Genomic DNA, 16,077 nt, shown 5'->3' on the forward strand with positions numbered 1-16,077 from the left:
TGACTCATTGGAAAAGACTCTGATGCTGGGAGGGATTGGGGGCAGGAGGAGAAGGGGACGACAGAGGATGAGATGGCTGGATGGCATCACTGACTCGATGGACGTGAGTCTGAGTGAACTCCAGGAGTTGGTGATGGACAGGGAGGCCTGGCGTGCTGCGATTCATGGGGTCGCAGAGAGTCGGATACGACTGAGCGACTGAACTGAAGTGAACTGAAATGATAAATAAATCATTAACCACTCTATGTACCAAACATATAACGAATATATTTTGACAATCCATACATGCAGGCAACAAAATCGTTTGTCAAAGGAGGCATGCACAGTGCTTACAGATACAAAGTGGGTTATACTTAATAGTCTATGAAGTCTTCCACCTCAGAAATTAAATGTGATATAATTGCTTAATGAAGCCTGAAAAGATGGGAAGAGGAAACATTCTCAGATTCATGCTTCTAAAGTCAATTGGCAGATAAGACATCCCCAGTGACATTATGTCACACTAATGGTCCGTCTTGTCAAACCTATGGTTTTTCCAGAAGTCATATGGATGTGAGAGTTGGACTATAAAGAAAGCTGAGTGCTAAAGAATTGATGCTTTTGAACTGTGGTGTTGGAGAAGACTCTTGAGAGTCCCTTCTATAGCAAGGCGAGTCTACCAATCCATCCTAAAGGAAATTAGTCCTGAATATTCATTGGAAGGACTGATGCTGAAGCTGAAATTCCAATACTTTGGCTACCTGAGGCAAAGAACTGACTTATTTGAAAAGACCTTGATGCTGGGAAAGATTGAAGGTGGGAGGACAAGGGGATGACAGAGGATGAGATGGTTGGAGGGCATCACCAACTCGATGGACATGAGTTTGAGTAAATCCCGGGAGTTGGTGATGGACAGGGAGGCCTGGCGTGCTGCAGTCCATGGGTTTCAAGGAGTTGGACATGACTGAGTGACTGAACTGAACTGAACTGAATGTCCCCTGACTTGATGATTTGTTGGCCAGTCTTCTATTTTCACAGGAAAAGCTAAGTTCAGACTAATGCAGAAAATGTATTATAATAAATAAATAAAATGATTATAATGAATGATAAATAAGATAATAAATGTTCTTCTAAATAGTATTAATAAGTGGGAACATGTTTGGAAGGAAATTATGAAAATGGTAAACAAGAAGAGAAGTCTCCTATTTGATAAGTATAAATAAATTGATATGTCAAAAATTTATTTCAATATGGTACAAAATAGGATAATAATACTGCTAATAAAAATCATTAAAATTAAAAAGATAATATCTCTATTCTGTGATTATTTGCAAAAAGAGGTGTGGTTTCTAATCAAAATTATATAGTTTTTCTCAGAGAAGTTTTCACATCTTTGTGTCTCAAGCTGTAGATTAAAGGGTTCATCATAGCAACCACATTGGTGTTAAAGAGAGAAGAGATGTTTTGCTCATCCAGAAATGCAGCAGAAGATGGTTTAAGATATACAAATGCACATGATCCAAAGAAGAGAGAAACAGCAATGATGTGGGAACTGCAGGTGCTGATGGCTTTGGACCTGCCCTCTGTGGAGCTGATGTGGAAGATGCTGGAGAAAATAAGACTATAAAGATGAAGATGGTGAGACTGGGCATAGTGATGTTGATGCCCACCACAGGGAAAAAAACCACAGGAAAAAAACTTATTGACCGAGTACTTGTGCAGGAGAGCTGAAGCAGAGGATGGATGTCACAGAAATAATGGTTAATAGTGTTTGCATCACAGAAGTTCAGTCTCTGCATGTATCCAGTGTGAGCCATGGCCCAGAAAATGCCATCTAGTAGGAACCAAAGCACAAGGCTGGAACACACTTTAGGGGACATAATGTTATACAAAAGTGGCTTACAGATGGCCACATAGAGGTCATAGGCCATTGATGTCAGCACATATATTTCAGAAATGACAAGAAAACAGAAAAAGTAGAGCTGAGTCATGAGCCCCATGTAAGAAATGATCTTCTTCGAAGTGAAGTTACTTAGCATTTTTGGTGCAAACACAGAAGAATAACAGAGATCTATGAAGGAAAAGTTAAAGAGGGAAAAGTATGTAGATGTAAATCCAGTTGAATTAAGATTATCAAGCCCAGGTTCCCCATCACAGTGACCATGTACTTTCCTAGAACAGGAAGAAAATGTTGGTGGGAATGCAAACTAGTACAGCCACTATGGAGAACAGTGTGGAGATTCCTTAAAAAACTGGAAATAGAACTGCCTTATGATCCAGCAATCCCACTGCTGGGCATACACACTGAGGAAACCAGAAGGGAAAGAGACACGTGTACCCCCAATGTTCATCGCAGCACTGTTTATAATAGCCAGGACATGGAAGCAACCTAGATGCCCATCAGCAGATGAATGGATAAGAAAGCAGTGATACATATACACAATGGAGTATTACTCAGCCATTAAAAAGAATACATTTGAATCAGTTCTAATGAGATGGATAAAACTGGAACCTATTATACAGAGTGAAGTAAGCCAGAAAGAAAAACACCAATACAGTATAATAACGCATATATATGGAATTTAGAAAGATGGTAACAATAACCCTGTGTATGAGATAGCAAAAGAGACACCAATGTATAGATCAGTCTTATGGACTCTGTGGGAGAGGGGGGGGGAGATTTGGGAGAATAGCATTGAAACATGTATAATATCATGTATGAAACGAGTCGCTAGTCCAGGTTTGATGCACGATACTGGATGCTTGGGGCTGGTGCACTGGGATGACCCAGAGGGAGGGTAGGGGAGGGAGGAGGGAGGAGGGTTCAGGATGGGGAACGCGGGAATACCTGTGGCGGATTCATTTCGATATTTGGCAAAACTAATACAATATTGTAAAGTTTAAAAATAAAATAAAATTAAAAAAAAATAAAAATTAAAAAAATTTAAAAAAAGAAAAAAAAAAAAAAGAAAATGGGGAGCTGGAGATCTGGTTGGTCTGTTATTCCCATCAAAATGAACTGAGTCAGGAAAGACCTATTTCCAAGAGCCATTCTTCTCTAAAGGAATCTGTGGACACAGGCAAAAGGGTTCCATTAGAGAACAACTCAGCTCTTCCACAGTTTCTCCTCCTATGAAAGAGTATACACACTGTGAATGCCTGACACTATCCCAACCTTCGTTCATGTCAACTCTTCCCTCACCAGTCCAACTGGAGGCAGTGACCCTAGCAATTTGGTGCTGTCTTCTCATGCAGGTTAGACCTTATGTGGCAGGAACTAAGAACACTGCTTCAAGATGAGGGGACCCAAGTCTATGAGAATCAAGTTACCAACCTTATCACAGAGTAAAAGTCATAAAGGAAGAAGAATGAGAGATCCACCTACTTAGAGGAAACTTCCTGACTGATATGTCTTTGAGCCCCTCTAATATTCGCTGATTCCTCTCCAACAAATGCTTCCAGTAGTTTTACTTGAGTCTCAGCTTCACAAAATGAGAAAGAATGGACATATGATAGGTCCCTGGACTTTGATCACAAAATGAGGAAAAAGTATTATAAATTAAATTCAGAAACTCACCCAACTTTGATCTTAAAACTTCAGGACTTTCTCCTTACCCTGTGTATTTACCATGTTGGTTCTGCAAATGTCATTTCATGTTTTCCAGGCTTGATCCCTTTGATTTTAGGGGAGAGAAAGTAGACATTAATTCACATATGCCCTGGAAATCTTTGTGAACTTCTATAATTTCTGATATTTTCAGTGTTCGCAAGCAACAGAAGATAGTCCTTTTATTATAATACTTGCTACTTGATTAGACCCAGAATATTTAATGTGAGTTTAAGGATGTAATGCACTTGGTGAAAAACAGGTTAGAAGCTTGCCTGGTCTCTTCCCCAGAATGTAGATTATATGTTTAATATGGAATAAGGAAATTTTGGATCCTGGTTCATGATCTGTCTTTATTTCCTTACAGACTCACTCTTTTACTCATTTTTGCTTTATTCTAGGGACTGTACATCCCTCAGTTAGATCCAAAGTGAATTCACATCTCCTCATTATCTACACCTCTGAAGGGGAAGCTGTTACATTGTCTCATTCCCTCTTTATTCGCATTTACTAAATGGGCGTATTTCCACAAGAGACCTACTTACAGGTTTCTTTATTTCTTTATCTGAATTCATCAAATGTTGCAGTGACTCATTTCAGTTGTTCTCTATCTGAGATGTCTCTGAAATAATTTGTTATATAATATGTCACTTCTATAGTTTATACTTTTCACATCTTCCTGAAATTTCTACCTGACTCTTCTACTGGCTAATTTCCTTTAACATTTCAGTGACTGAAATTAACAATTTTTCTCATGATAGAACAGAGTAGGGGTTATGGAATTAGAGAGAGTCCTCTGAATCCTACCTTCCTTCTTCCACTTATACATACTATAACACTTTGGACAAGTTATTGAATCTCTAGGTTCACCTACGTGAAGTAAGGAATGTCAAAATAGCATCTCTTTCATTGACCTGCTGTGTTAATCAAGTGAATAAAAAAATAAGTAAAATGGTTGGGCCAGTATTGGCATATGAGTGTCAATAAACATCAGCTGTTACTACTCATGTTTTCATAAATTTAAGTAGATTCTTTTTTATAATATTCATCAAACTTTCCCCTTTTAATTCATGCTTTTCTATAAACTGTATATTTTATTAAGTCAAACATTTATTCTACCCTGTTAACTATTTGGATCCTGAAACTAAGAACAAAGCTGAGTACACAGAAAGAACTCAATCAATACTTCTGAAACTCATCTTATTTTTATCTAAGAGCTTTCAGAATACATTCAAAACTTCTCTTATGCTTAACCACAATGTTTACAACCACAAAGACCTGCACCTACCTGTCCCCAGCCACCACACAGCTTCTGGCTTTATGATTAAACTGAACTAGTGTAATGTTGAACTATAGAGGCACATAACTCTTATTTTAGCATTTTCTCATATATTCACTCATTTGTTCATGAACAATGCTGCAAGGGGATCCAACCAGTCCATTCTAAAGGAGATCAGCCCCGGGTGTTCTTTGGAAGGACTGATGCTAAAGCTGAAACTCCAATACTTTGCCACCTCATGCAAAGAGTTGATTCATTGGAAAAGACTCTGATACTGGGAGGGATTGGGGTCAGGAGGAGAAGGGGACGACAGAGGATGAGATGGCTGGATGGCATTACCGACTCGATGGATGTGGATTTGAGTGAACTCCGGGAGTTGGTGATGGACAGGGAGGCCTGGCATGCTGCAGTTCATGTGGTCACAAAGAGTCGGACACAACTGAGTGACTGAACTGAACTGAACTGAATGCTGCTAGAATAAGGTCTGAAAGCACAGCTCTGTCCCTCCTTGGTTCAAGAACTTTCAGTGGTTCTCCATTACCCACTTGAAAATTGAAGCTATGTAGTAAAGAATAATTTCTTAGAACTATGATTAAGGCTTGGTTAAAACTAAAGAAGAAAGTGAATCAGAGTTAACTTTGATGAGAAGCCATGAAAGTACCGTTCTGATTGACTGAAGTATCTTGCACTCTTTAAATATGCTACAAAAATTTAACCTTCTCAAAAAACATAAAAAAGAAAGGAGAATGTTTACTTTTCAAAGACCACTCAATTGTCTTGGACACATTTTAGAAATGTCCAAAACACATTTTAGAAATACATATGTTTTTGTGTATAAAACAAACCTACATGAGTTTATCTTGAGGGAGAAGAATATCATTCTATGATAATAGAGTTTTCTCTCTCTTATTGACAGAAAAGCATCAAATGCTCAAAAATATGCTTTCAAAATGCTCCAAAAAAAGAGGGCCTCCACAAACAAAATAATGACTTGTGCGGCTACCACAATTATGTAATTTACTTATTTGTTTTTAGTGGGGCAACCCTTAAAAGGGAGAGATGGAAGAAATTGTTAGCAATTGAATTTCTGATGAATGAAAATTAAAATCATCCATGTGAAATTTTAAATGTAGACTTCTTTGAAACATCTTCTTTGTTCTCTAGCTCTTATTTAGAATCTTCCCCATATATTGTATAATATTTGAAATCATTAGTCTAGCTAAATTAGGTAAGAAAATGTATATTAATGATGCAGCAACTTGAAAAAGAATCCAATTTCACATGAACTTAGAAAAGCTCTGTCCTGGTTCATGGGCACAGGAGAAATCCAGGGCTTATGAGGTTGACTCTAAGATGGAACACCTTCAGCAGAACCATAACTTCCTTCAAAACCTGTCAGTGCCAATGACATAACTCAGGAAAGGAAGAACTATAAGGAGATCAAACCGGTCAATCCTAAAAGAACTCAGTCCTGAATATTCATTGGGATGACTGATGCTGAAGCTTAGGCGCTGATACTTTGGCCACCTAATGAGAAGAACTGAGTCATTAGAAAAGATGCTGATGCTGGGAAAGACTGAAGGCAGGAGGAGAAGGATGACAGAGGATCTGATGGTTGGATGGCATCACTGAATTGATGGACATGAGTTTCAGCGAGTTCTGGGAGTTGGTGAAGGACAGGGAAGCCTGGTGTGCTGTAGTACATTGGGTCACAAAGAGTCAGTTCAGTCAAAGAGAATGAACTGAACATATAACATGTATAATATCATATACGAAACGAGTCACCAGTCCAGGTTTGATGCACGATACTGGATGCTTGGGGCTGGTGCACTGGGACGACCCAGAAGGATGGTACAGGGAGGGAGGAGGGAGAAGGGTTCAGGATGGGGAGCACATGTATACCTGTGGCAGATTCATGTTGATATATTTCAAAACCAATACAATATTGTAAAGTTAAAAAATAAAATAAAATGGAGAAAAAAAAATCCTCTGGCTTGATTCCCCTTCCGCTTAAAAGAAGTCCAAGTAGAGAGATGCACAGTTAGATTGCTAACTAAAACGTGATTAAGTTGCCAAACAATCAGCAAGGTTGCCTCCTTTACAAGGTTACTACCTGTAATTATGAAACATTGTATTTTAAGTTATTTATATTTTTTTCAGATTAACCAAAGATATACATTACTCATTATAAAGAGCTGTTCTTTTATATTAATGAACAGATTTCATTCTAATTTTGAGGCGCATGAAATGAAAGATTAGTGATCAGGCTTAATTTACTCTTGGGGATCCTCAAATTGTTATAAAATACATAATAGAGTACATGCATCAGTATTCTGTAGGTTTCCAAATGGCCCAGTTAAGTTCATTTGTTTAGATGCATTTGCTTCCATTTGAAAAACAAGTTTATAGAGAGAAATACTAGTTTAAACAAACAAAATTCTAACCAAGATCAACAATTTTAGGTAAATAGATCTTGTTAAGGAAAAATCAGTCATGTCCGTATTGCAGTCAGGAGATGAAAAAAGAGTGGTCATCTAGAAATATTAGCCAAAGATTTAGTTATGCTGAACATCTCAAAAAACATTTAGTTATGCTGATCATCTCAAAAAAAAAAAAAAAAGGTAAAAAGTCAGCTTTGCCAAATTTCAAAATACGTAAATACTGACTGGAGTTTAAGAAGAGCGTTTGGTAGTTAATATTTTTCAAAATATCTTAGAAAATGATTACAGGGTCACTGATACAGCATATTGAGGATTTTTAAAGTAGCACATTTTTACTTTCAAAAAATAATCCAAGATTCTTGTCATAACTCGCTTTATTCTCCAAATATTTCTTTCACATTGGCATTATTCTCCCAGCTGCAATTTGATGTTTCTGTACCTAAAACTCCATATGAGTGTAGCACACAGAATCCAGCAAAACCAGAAATAATCTACTTGATCAAAAGTCATCTAGTCCTGTTGCTTTAACATTTTAAATCATAAATAACTTAAGCTTTCATCTTTTCTAGAGAAATCCTGTGATTTCAATAGTATCTAGGGTCTTGCACAAGGAGTGAGTCCATAGATAAATGTTTTCATTATCAAAAACTTTTCTGTGCAAATTACTTTTTCTTTTCTTGATGCAATTACTCCTCATGATTTATCTCCTGTAACTGATGCCTTGTAGGATTCTTTGTAATCCCATGGACTATACAGTGCATGGAATTCTCCAGGCCAGAATAGTGGAGTGGGTTCCCTTCTCCAGGGGATCTTCCCAACCCATGGATCAAATCCAGGTTTCCACACTGAAGGAAGATACTTTACCACAAGGGAAACCCAGGTCCCTAAATCTCACGATTGTGTCCCACACTGGGACATCTTATTTATTGACCATATGCTCTTTGAGTCCTGACATAATAACACTAGGACCACAGCCTTGTCTAACTCAATGAAACTAAGCCATGCCCGTGGGGCAACCCAAGACGGGCGGGTCATGGTGGAGAGATCTAACAGAATGTGGTCTACTGTAGAAGGGAATGGCAAACCACTTCAGTATCCTTGCCTTGAAAACCCCATGAACAGTATGAAAAGGCAAAATGATAGGATACTGAAAGAGAAACTCCCCAGGTCAGTAGGTACCCAATATGCTACTGGAGATCAGTGGAGAAATAACTCCAGAAAGAATGAAGGGATGGAGCCAAAGCAAAAACAATACCCAGCTGTGGATGTGACTGGTGATAGAAGCAAGGTCCGATGCTGTAAAGAGCAATATTGCATAGGAACCTGGAATGTCAGGTCCATGAATCAAGGCAAATTGGAAGTGGTCAAACAAGAGATGGCAAGAGTGAATGTCGACATTCTAGGAATCAGCCAACTGAAATGGACTGGAATGAGTGAATTTAACTCAGATGACCATTATATCTACTACTGCGGGCAGGAATCCCTCAGAAGAAATGGAGTGGCCATCATGGTCAACAAAAGAGTCTGAAATGCAGTACTTGGATGCAATCTCAAAAATTACAGAATGATCTCTGTTCATTTCAAGGCAAACCATTCAATATCACAGTAATCCAAGTCTAGGCCCCAACCAGTAACACTGAAGAAGCTGAAGTTGAACGGTTCTATGAAGACCTAAAAGACCTTTTAGAACTAACACCCAAAAAAGATGTCCTTTTCATTATAGGGGACTGGAATGCAAAAGTAGGAAGTCAAGAAACACCTGGAGTAATAGGCAAAATTGGCCTTGGAATATGGAATGAAGCAGGGCAAAGACTAATAGAGTTTTGCCAACAAAATGCACTGGTCATAACAAACACCCTCTTCCAACAACACAAGAGAAGACTCTATACATGGACATCACCAGATGGTCAACACCGAAATCAGATTGATTATATTCTCTGCAGCCAAGATGGAGAAGCTCTATACAGTCAGAAAAAACAAGACCAGGAGCTGACTGTGGCTCAGACCATGAACTCCTTATTGCAAAATTCAGACTTAAATTGAAGAAAGTAGGGAAAACCACTAGACCATTCAGGTATGACCTAAATCTAATCCCTTATGATTATACAGTGGAAGTGAGAAATAGATTTAAGGGACTAGATCTGATAGATAGAGTGCCTGATGAACTATGGAATGAGGTTCATGACATTGTACAGGAGACAGGGATCAAGACCATCCCCATGGAAAAGAAATGCAAAACAGCAAAATGGCTGCCTGGGGAGGCCTTACAAATAGCTGTGAAAAGAAGAGAAGTGAAAAGCAAAGGAGAAAAGGAAAGATATAAACATCTGAATGCAGAGTTCCAAAGAATAGCAAGAAGAGATAAGAAAGCCTTCTTCAGTGATCAATGCAAAGAAATAGAGGAAAACAACAGAATGGGAAAGACTAGGGATCTCTTCAAGAAAATCAGAGATACCAAAGGAACATTTCATGCAAAGATGGGCTGGATAAAGGACAGAAATGGTATGGACCTAACAAAAGCGGAAGATATTAAGAAGAGATGGCAAGAATACACGGAAGAACTGTACAAAAAGATCTTCATGACCCAGATATTCATGATGGTGTTATCACTGACCTAGAGCCAGACATCCTGGAATGTGAAGTCAAGTGGGCCTTAGAAAGCATCACTACGAACAAAGCTAGTGGAGGTGATGGAATTCCAGTTGAGCTATTCCAAATCCTGAAAGATGATGCTGTGAAAGTGCTGCATTCAATATGCCAGCAAATTTGGACAACTCAGCAATGGCCACAGGACTGGAAAAGGTCAGTTTGCATTCCAATCCCAAAGAAAGGCAATGCCAAAGAATGCTCAAACTACCGCACAATTGCACTCATCTCACATGCTAATAAAGTAATGCTCAAAATTCTCCAAGCCAGGCTTCAGCAACATGTGAACCATGAACTTCTGGATGTTCAAGCTAGTTTTAGAAAAGGCCTAGGAACCAGAGATCAAATTGCCAACATCCGCCTGATCATGGAAAATGCAAGAGAGTTCCAGAAAAACATCTATTTCTCCTTTATTGACTATGCCAAAGCCTTTGACTGTGTGGATCACAGTAAACTGTGGAAAATTCTGAAAGAGATGGGAATACCAGACCACCTGAACTACCTCTTGAGAAATTTGTATGCAGGTCAGGAAGCAACAGTTAGAACTGGACATGGAACAACAGACTGGTTCCAAATAGGTAAAGGAGTTCGTCAAGGCTGTATATTGTCACCCTGTTTATTTAACTTATATGCAGAGTATATCATGAGAAACCCTGGACTGGAAGAAACACAAGCTGGAATCAAGATTGGCAGGAGAAATATCAATAACCTCAGATATTCAGATGACACCACTCTTATGGCAGAAAGTGAAGAGGAACTGAAAAGCCTTTTGATGAAAGTGAAAGAGGAGAGTGAAAAAATTGGCTTAAAGCTCAACATTCTGAAAATGAAGATCATGGCATCCGGTCCCATCACTTCATGGGAAGTAGGTGGGGAAACAGTGGAAACAGTGTCATATTTTATTTTTCTGGTCTCCAAAATCACTACAGATGGTGACTGCAGCCATGAAATTAAAAGACGCTTACTCCTTGGAAGGAAAGTTATGACCAACCTAGATAGCATATTCAACAGCAGAGACATTACTTTGCCAACAAAGTTCCATCTAGTTAAGGCTATGGTTTTTCCTGTGGTCATGTATGGATGTGAGAGTTGAACTTGAAGAAAGCTGAGCACCGAATAATTGATGCTTTTGAACTGTGGTGTTCGAGAAGACTCTTGAGAGTCCCTTGGACTGCAAGGAGATCCAGCCAGTCCATTCTGAAGGAGATCGGCCCTGGGATTTCTTTGGAAGGAATGATGCTAAAGCTGAAACTCCAGTACTTTGGCCACCTCATGGGAAGAGTTGACTCATTGGAAAAGACTCTGATGCTGGGAGGGATTGGGGGCAAGAAGAGAAGGGGACGACAGAGGATGAGATGGCTGGATGGCATCACTGACTCGATGGACGTGAGTCTGAGTGAACTCCGGGAGTTGGTGATGGACAGGGAGGCCTGGCGTGCTGCGATTCATGGGGTCGCAGAGAGTCAGAGATGACTGAGCGACCAATCTGATCTGATCTGAGCATCCTTAATGCTCATGCTCTGTTCTCTGAAGTACAAACACTTAAAAGCATTCCAAATTCAGGTTTTTAATTTTGCAGAAATAGTAATTTCCCTTTTTGAGCAAACCATCTCTATATGATCCCCAAAAACTTTCTCTTTCTGATAACAACAACAGCAAAAGACAATCAAGCTGTTTTGCTAAAAAGAAAAGAAAGGATTACCCAGTTTAAGAAAAATTCATATGTCATTTTGAGACAGAGAAGAGTCAACTTTAAATCAGGAATGTTTTCTTATATTTCATGTTCATTGAAAAAGAATAACATAATCAAGAGTGTATAGAACATACTAAAGAATAATACATTCGAAGTCTGAATGATCAGAATTTAGTCTATAATTTTTCTTTCTAAAGCTGTGTGACTTAAAGTAAATCATTATCCAGTATTGGATTCACTTTCCCACCCATGCAAGACATGTATTTTGTTGATTGGCTATGTGTCAATTTTACTTACAAAGGTGAAAAATAAAACTCTTCGCCAAAAGCTTATGGATGGGAAATGGATTGTCCTTGATACTCTTAGAACCGCCAGTCTCTGGTATTTAAAGAAGATATATTATTGCCAAGTCAAATATGGGAAGATAAGAGTAGAAACAGAGCATTTATCCTCATTTATCCTTCTTATTGCAAGTTGATAGATAAAAACAGCCCTAGTGATATGTTTTCAGTCTAGTGCTATGTAATTCACTATTTGGAGACCACTCATCTTTTCCCAGTGGAAAAATAATTTCAAAATTATAATGAAAAGAGATAATATATTCACTATTTAATGTTATTACTATGCAAGAAAAAGAGATGACACGTATCTTGAAAACAGTGAAAAAATATATATATATAAATGGAAATAAATTATATAAATAGGACTCAAATTTATTTAAGATACTAGGTAAAAAAGATAATAAAAATATGATAAGAAGATTGTCATTAAAATTAAACACTCAATATCACTGTCCTGTAACACATGCACACAGACAGTTCTAATTAAAACTGTCTCATACTCAGGGTTTTTCTCAGAGCAAGTCTAATATCTTTGTTCCTCAAGCTGTAGATTAATGGGTTCATCATAGGAACCATATTGGTGTAAAAGACAGAAGAGATTTTCCCCTCATCCATAGACACAGCAGAAGGTGGTTTGAGATACATGAATGCCCCTGATCCAAAGAAGAGAGAAACAGCAATGATGTGTGAACTGCAGGTGCTGAAGGCTTTGGACCTGCCCTCTGTGGAGCTGATGTGGAGGATGTTGGTGAGGATGAGACCATAAGAGACAAAGATGGTGAGACTCGGCACAATGATATTGATACCTACCACGATGAACATTTCCAGCTCACTGACATAGGTACTTGTGCAGGAAAGCTGGAGCAGAGGGAGGATGTCACAGAAATAATGGTTGATGGTGTTTGCATCACAGAAGGTCAGTCTCAGCATGCATCCAGTGTGAGCCATGGCACCAGAAAATGCCATCAAGTAGGAAGCAAGCATAAGGCTGGAACACACTTTAGGGGACATAACAACATTATACAAGAGTGGCTTACAGATGGCCACATAGCGGTCATAGGCCATTGATGTTAGCACATAGATTTCAGAAATGATAAAAAAACTGAAAAAGTAGAGCTGGGTCATGCACCCCACGTAAGAAATAATATTCTTTTTTGATATGAAGTTAATCAGCATTTTGGGTGTAAATACAGAAGAATAACAGAGGTCTATGAAGGACAAGTTAAAAAGGAAAAAGTACATGGGGGTGTGTAGGTGTGAATTCAGTGCAATTAGTGTTATCAATCCCAAATTTCCCAGCACAGTGACCATGTACATTCCTAGGAACAGGAAGAATAGAGGGAGTTGGAGATCTGGCTGGTTGGTTAATCCCAACAGAATGAATTCGGTCACAAAAGAGCCATTTCCAGGAGCCATTCTTCTCTAAGGTGATCTGTGAGCACAGAAGAAAAAGGTTACATAGAGAACAATGACTCAATTTTCACACAGTATCTCCTCTCACAAGTGTGGTGTTTCGGCCGGGGATATCTGACAGTAACCCAGCCTGGATTTATGGAATTGTCTTACCTACTCTCTCATGGAACTGTGTTAACCATTTTCATGAAATGGGGTGACAGGGAATTTTGCTTTTTTGGGTCTTTATAAACTAAATAGGAAAGAGTATCAAAACTTAGCCTACAGAAGAAAGAAACCACTGCCCTGTGCAGACTTGACTGCTTGGGGAAAAAACAAACAGTGGATAAAGGAGAGATTTGGACCAGGATCGACTCATTCTTCCCATATCTCAACATTTCTCCTTTCACTTGGAGTCTCCCCTCACCAGTAAGACTATAGACAAAGACTCTAGTGATTAAGTGCTGCTCTTTAAAGCCGATTAGACTGGTGGGGTGAGAACAAAGAAAATTGCTTCTTAACTAAAACTAAATGGCCAGAGTCTGCTGCTAAGTCACTTCAGTCGTGTTTGATTCAGTGCGACCCCATAGACGGCAGCCCACCAGTCTCCCCCGTCCCTGGCATTCTCCAGGCAAGAAAAAGTGAAAAGTGAAAGTGAAAAGTCAAAGTGAAGTCACTCAGTCATGTCCGACTCTTAGCAACCCCATGGACTGCAGCCTACCAGGCTCCTCCATCCATGGGATTTTCCAGGCAAGAGTACTTGAGTGGGCTGCCATTGTAGGCCAGAGTCTACAAGAGGTTAACTCTCCGCCCCACATCACAGAGTAAAAACTGTAATTGTAGATGAGTGAGACTTCCATCCATGGAGAGGGAACTTACTGACTGATCTAATGCATCCTTTTAGGCCCCATGTCTCTGAGCATTCACTGATCCATGTCTTAAATAGATATTTTTCTAAGATTTATGTGAGTCTCAGGAGGCAAAATTGGGAAATAATCATATCTTAGATCCTTGGACTTCCATTTCAAACAAGAAGAACATGAATAAATGAAATTCAGAAACTCACCTTCCTTTCTCCAGAAAACCCCAGGGCTTTCTTATCATTGGTTTTACCCTCTGGTCTTAGTAGGCAATTTCAGGTTCTGAAGCCTTGGTTCCTTTGATTCTAATAGAATTCAGCCCACATGTATTTTCTGATTTGACTTCAAAATCTTTTAGAAATATAAATCATAATTTCTGTTTATGACTTTCAGTCCACTCAAGCAGCAGAGAAAAATAAACATTTTTATTTATTATTATTTTTGCCACTTGGTAAGTCACAGATGATTTAATGTGAGTATAATGCTATAATGCACTCACTTATAAATGTGGCAGAAGTTTGCTCAGTCTCTTCCCCAGGGAAACAGTCTATGTATAATAGGGACCTAGGGGGATTGCATTTGCAGTCTGTAGCTTAACCTGTCCTTAGTCCCTTAGAGAATCCATAGTTTACTCAAGTTTTCCCTTCACTTAGGGATTTTCCATTCCCCAAAGAAGAGCCAAAACTCCCATTTTCTGTTCATTTAGATTACAGAAATGAAGAGGAAGCCCTAATCTCTTTTTTCCTACAAAAACAACTGATGCAAAAACAATTTATGTAGCAAATATGTAAGAAATTCAGAAACTTGTTAAGAGTCTTTCACCCAGTTTATGCATGAAGCCAGACATATTTAAGCTTGGCATAAGAGCAATTCTGGAAAATATGATTCAGAAATGAGTCCTAGAAAATCATTGCTGGTGCTATACTTAGTCACTCAGTCTTGTCCAACTCTTTGTGGCCCCATGGACTGTGACCTACCAGGTTCCTCTGACCTTGGGGATTCTCCAGGCAAGGATACTGAAGTGGGTTGCCATATACTCCTCCATGGGGATCTTCCCTGCCCAGGGATCAAACCCACATTTCCCTCATTGCAGATGGATTCTTTACCATCTGCACCACAAGGGAAGCCCAAGAATACAGAGTGGGTTGCTTATCCCTCCTCCAGAGGGTCTTTTTGACCCAGGAATTGAACTGGGGTCTCCTGAATTCCAGGTGGATTCATTACCAGATGAGGTACTAGGGAATCCCAATTAACTGGCCTGTCAATAACTCATTTATAGGAAAAATGTTCCCTCTGAGATTTCCTAATCCATAAATTCTCTACACAGTCTAGAAAATAAATCTTATTAAAGGAGAAAAGGAACACTGGGTCTTCAGGATAAAGGTTTTTTATAATTTTAACAGTTCTAAATAACAATTTTCTTCTATATCAGAACTAGAATAGTGCAAAAAAAAAAAAATCAGGTTTGTGAGTACCTTCGCCATTTTTGGTTTATGCATCAGAGGTTGAGTTTGTAGTGAGACTGTATCTCAGCCTGTTCTATCCACCTCAGTGTGACTTTTCCTCACCTTACAAGGTGAAGAAGGTGCTCAGCTAGTTTTCAGATCTTTTTCAGAGGTGACTGCTTCATATGTAGCTGTAGATTCACTGCATTCATGAGAGGAGGTGAATCCAGGATCCTCCTATGTCACCATCTTGAACCACATTCCCTAAAACTGGGCTTCCCTGATAGCTCACTTGGTAAAGAATCCCTACCTGCAATGCAGGAGACCCCAGTTCAATTCCTGGGTCAGCAAGATCCACTGGAGCAGCGATAAATTACCCACTCCAGTATTCTTG

General features: G+C 39.0%; 1 protein-coding gene and 1 pseudogene across 1 annotated transcript; both read right to left on the minus strand.

Annotated features, from left to right (window-relative positions):
• Nucleotides 1-1,338: 1,338 nt before the first annotated feature.
• Nucleotides 1,339-1,910, minus strand: LOC109554291 (olfactory receptor 8B8-like; annotated as a pseudogene).
• A 10,559-nt stretch (nt 1,911-12,469) lies between these two features.
• LOC109554220 (olfactory receptor 8B3-like) lies at nt 12,470-13,402 on the minus strand. Its single transcript, XM_019954542.2, has one exon. It carries the CDS (start codon nt 13,400-13,402, stop codon nt 12,470-12,472), a length of 933 nt encoding a protein of 310 aa, XP_019810101.2.
• Between the last annotated feature and the right edge of the window lie 2,675 nt (nt 13,403-16,077).

This window comes from Bos indicus, chromosome 29 (assembly GCF_029378745.1).
Source record: "Bos indicus isolate NIAB-ARS_2022 breed Sahiwal x Tharparkar chromosome 29, NIAB-ARS_B.indTharparkar_mat_pri_1.0, whole genome shotgun sequence".
Classification (NCBI taxonomy): domain Eukaryota; kingdom Metazoa; phylum Chordata; class Mammalia; order Artiodactyla; family Bovidae; genus Bos; species Bos indicus.

Coding starts and splice junctions, on each gene's coding strand:
- LOC109554220 (XM_019954542.2), bottom strand. CDS start 13,402: ATGGCTCCTGGAAATGGCTCTTTTGTGACCGAATTCATTCTGTTGGGA.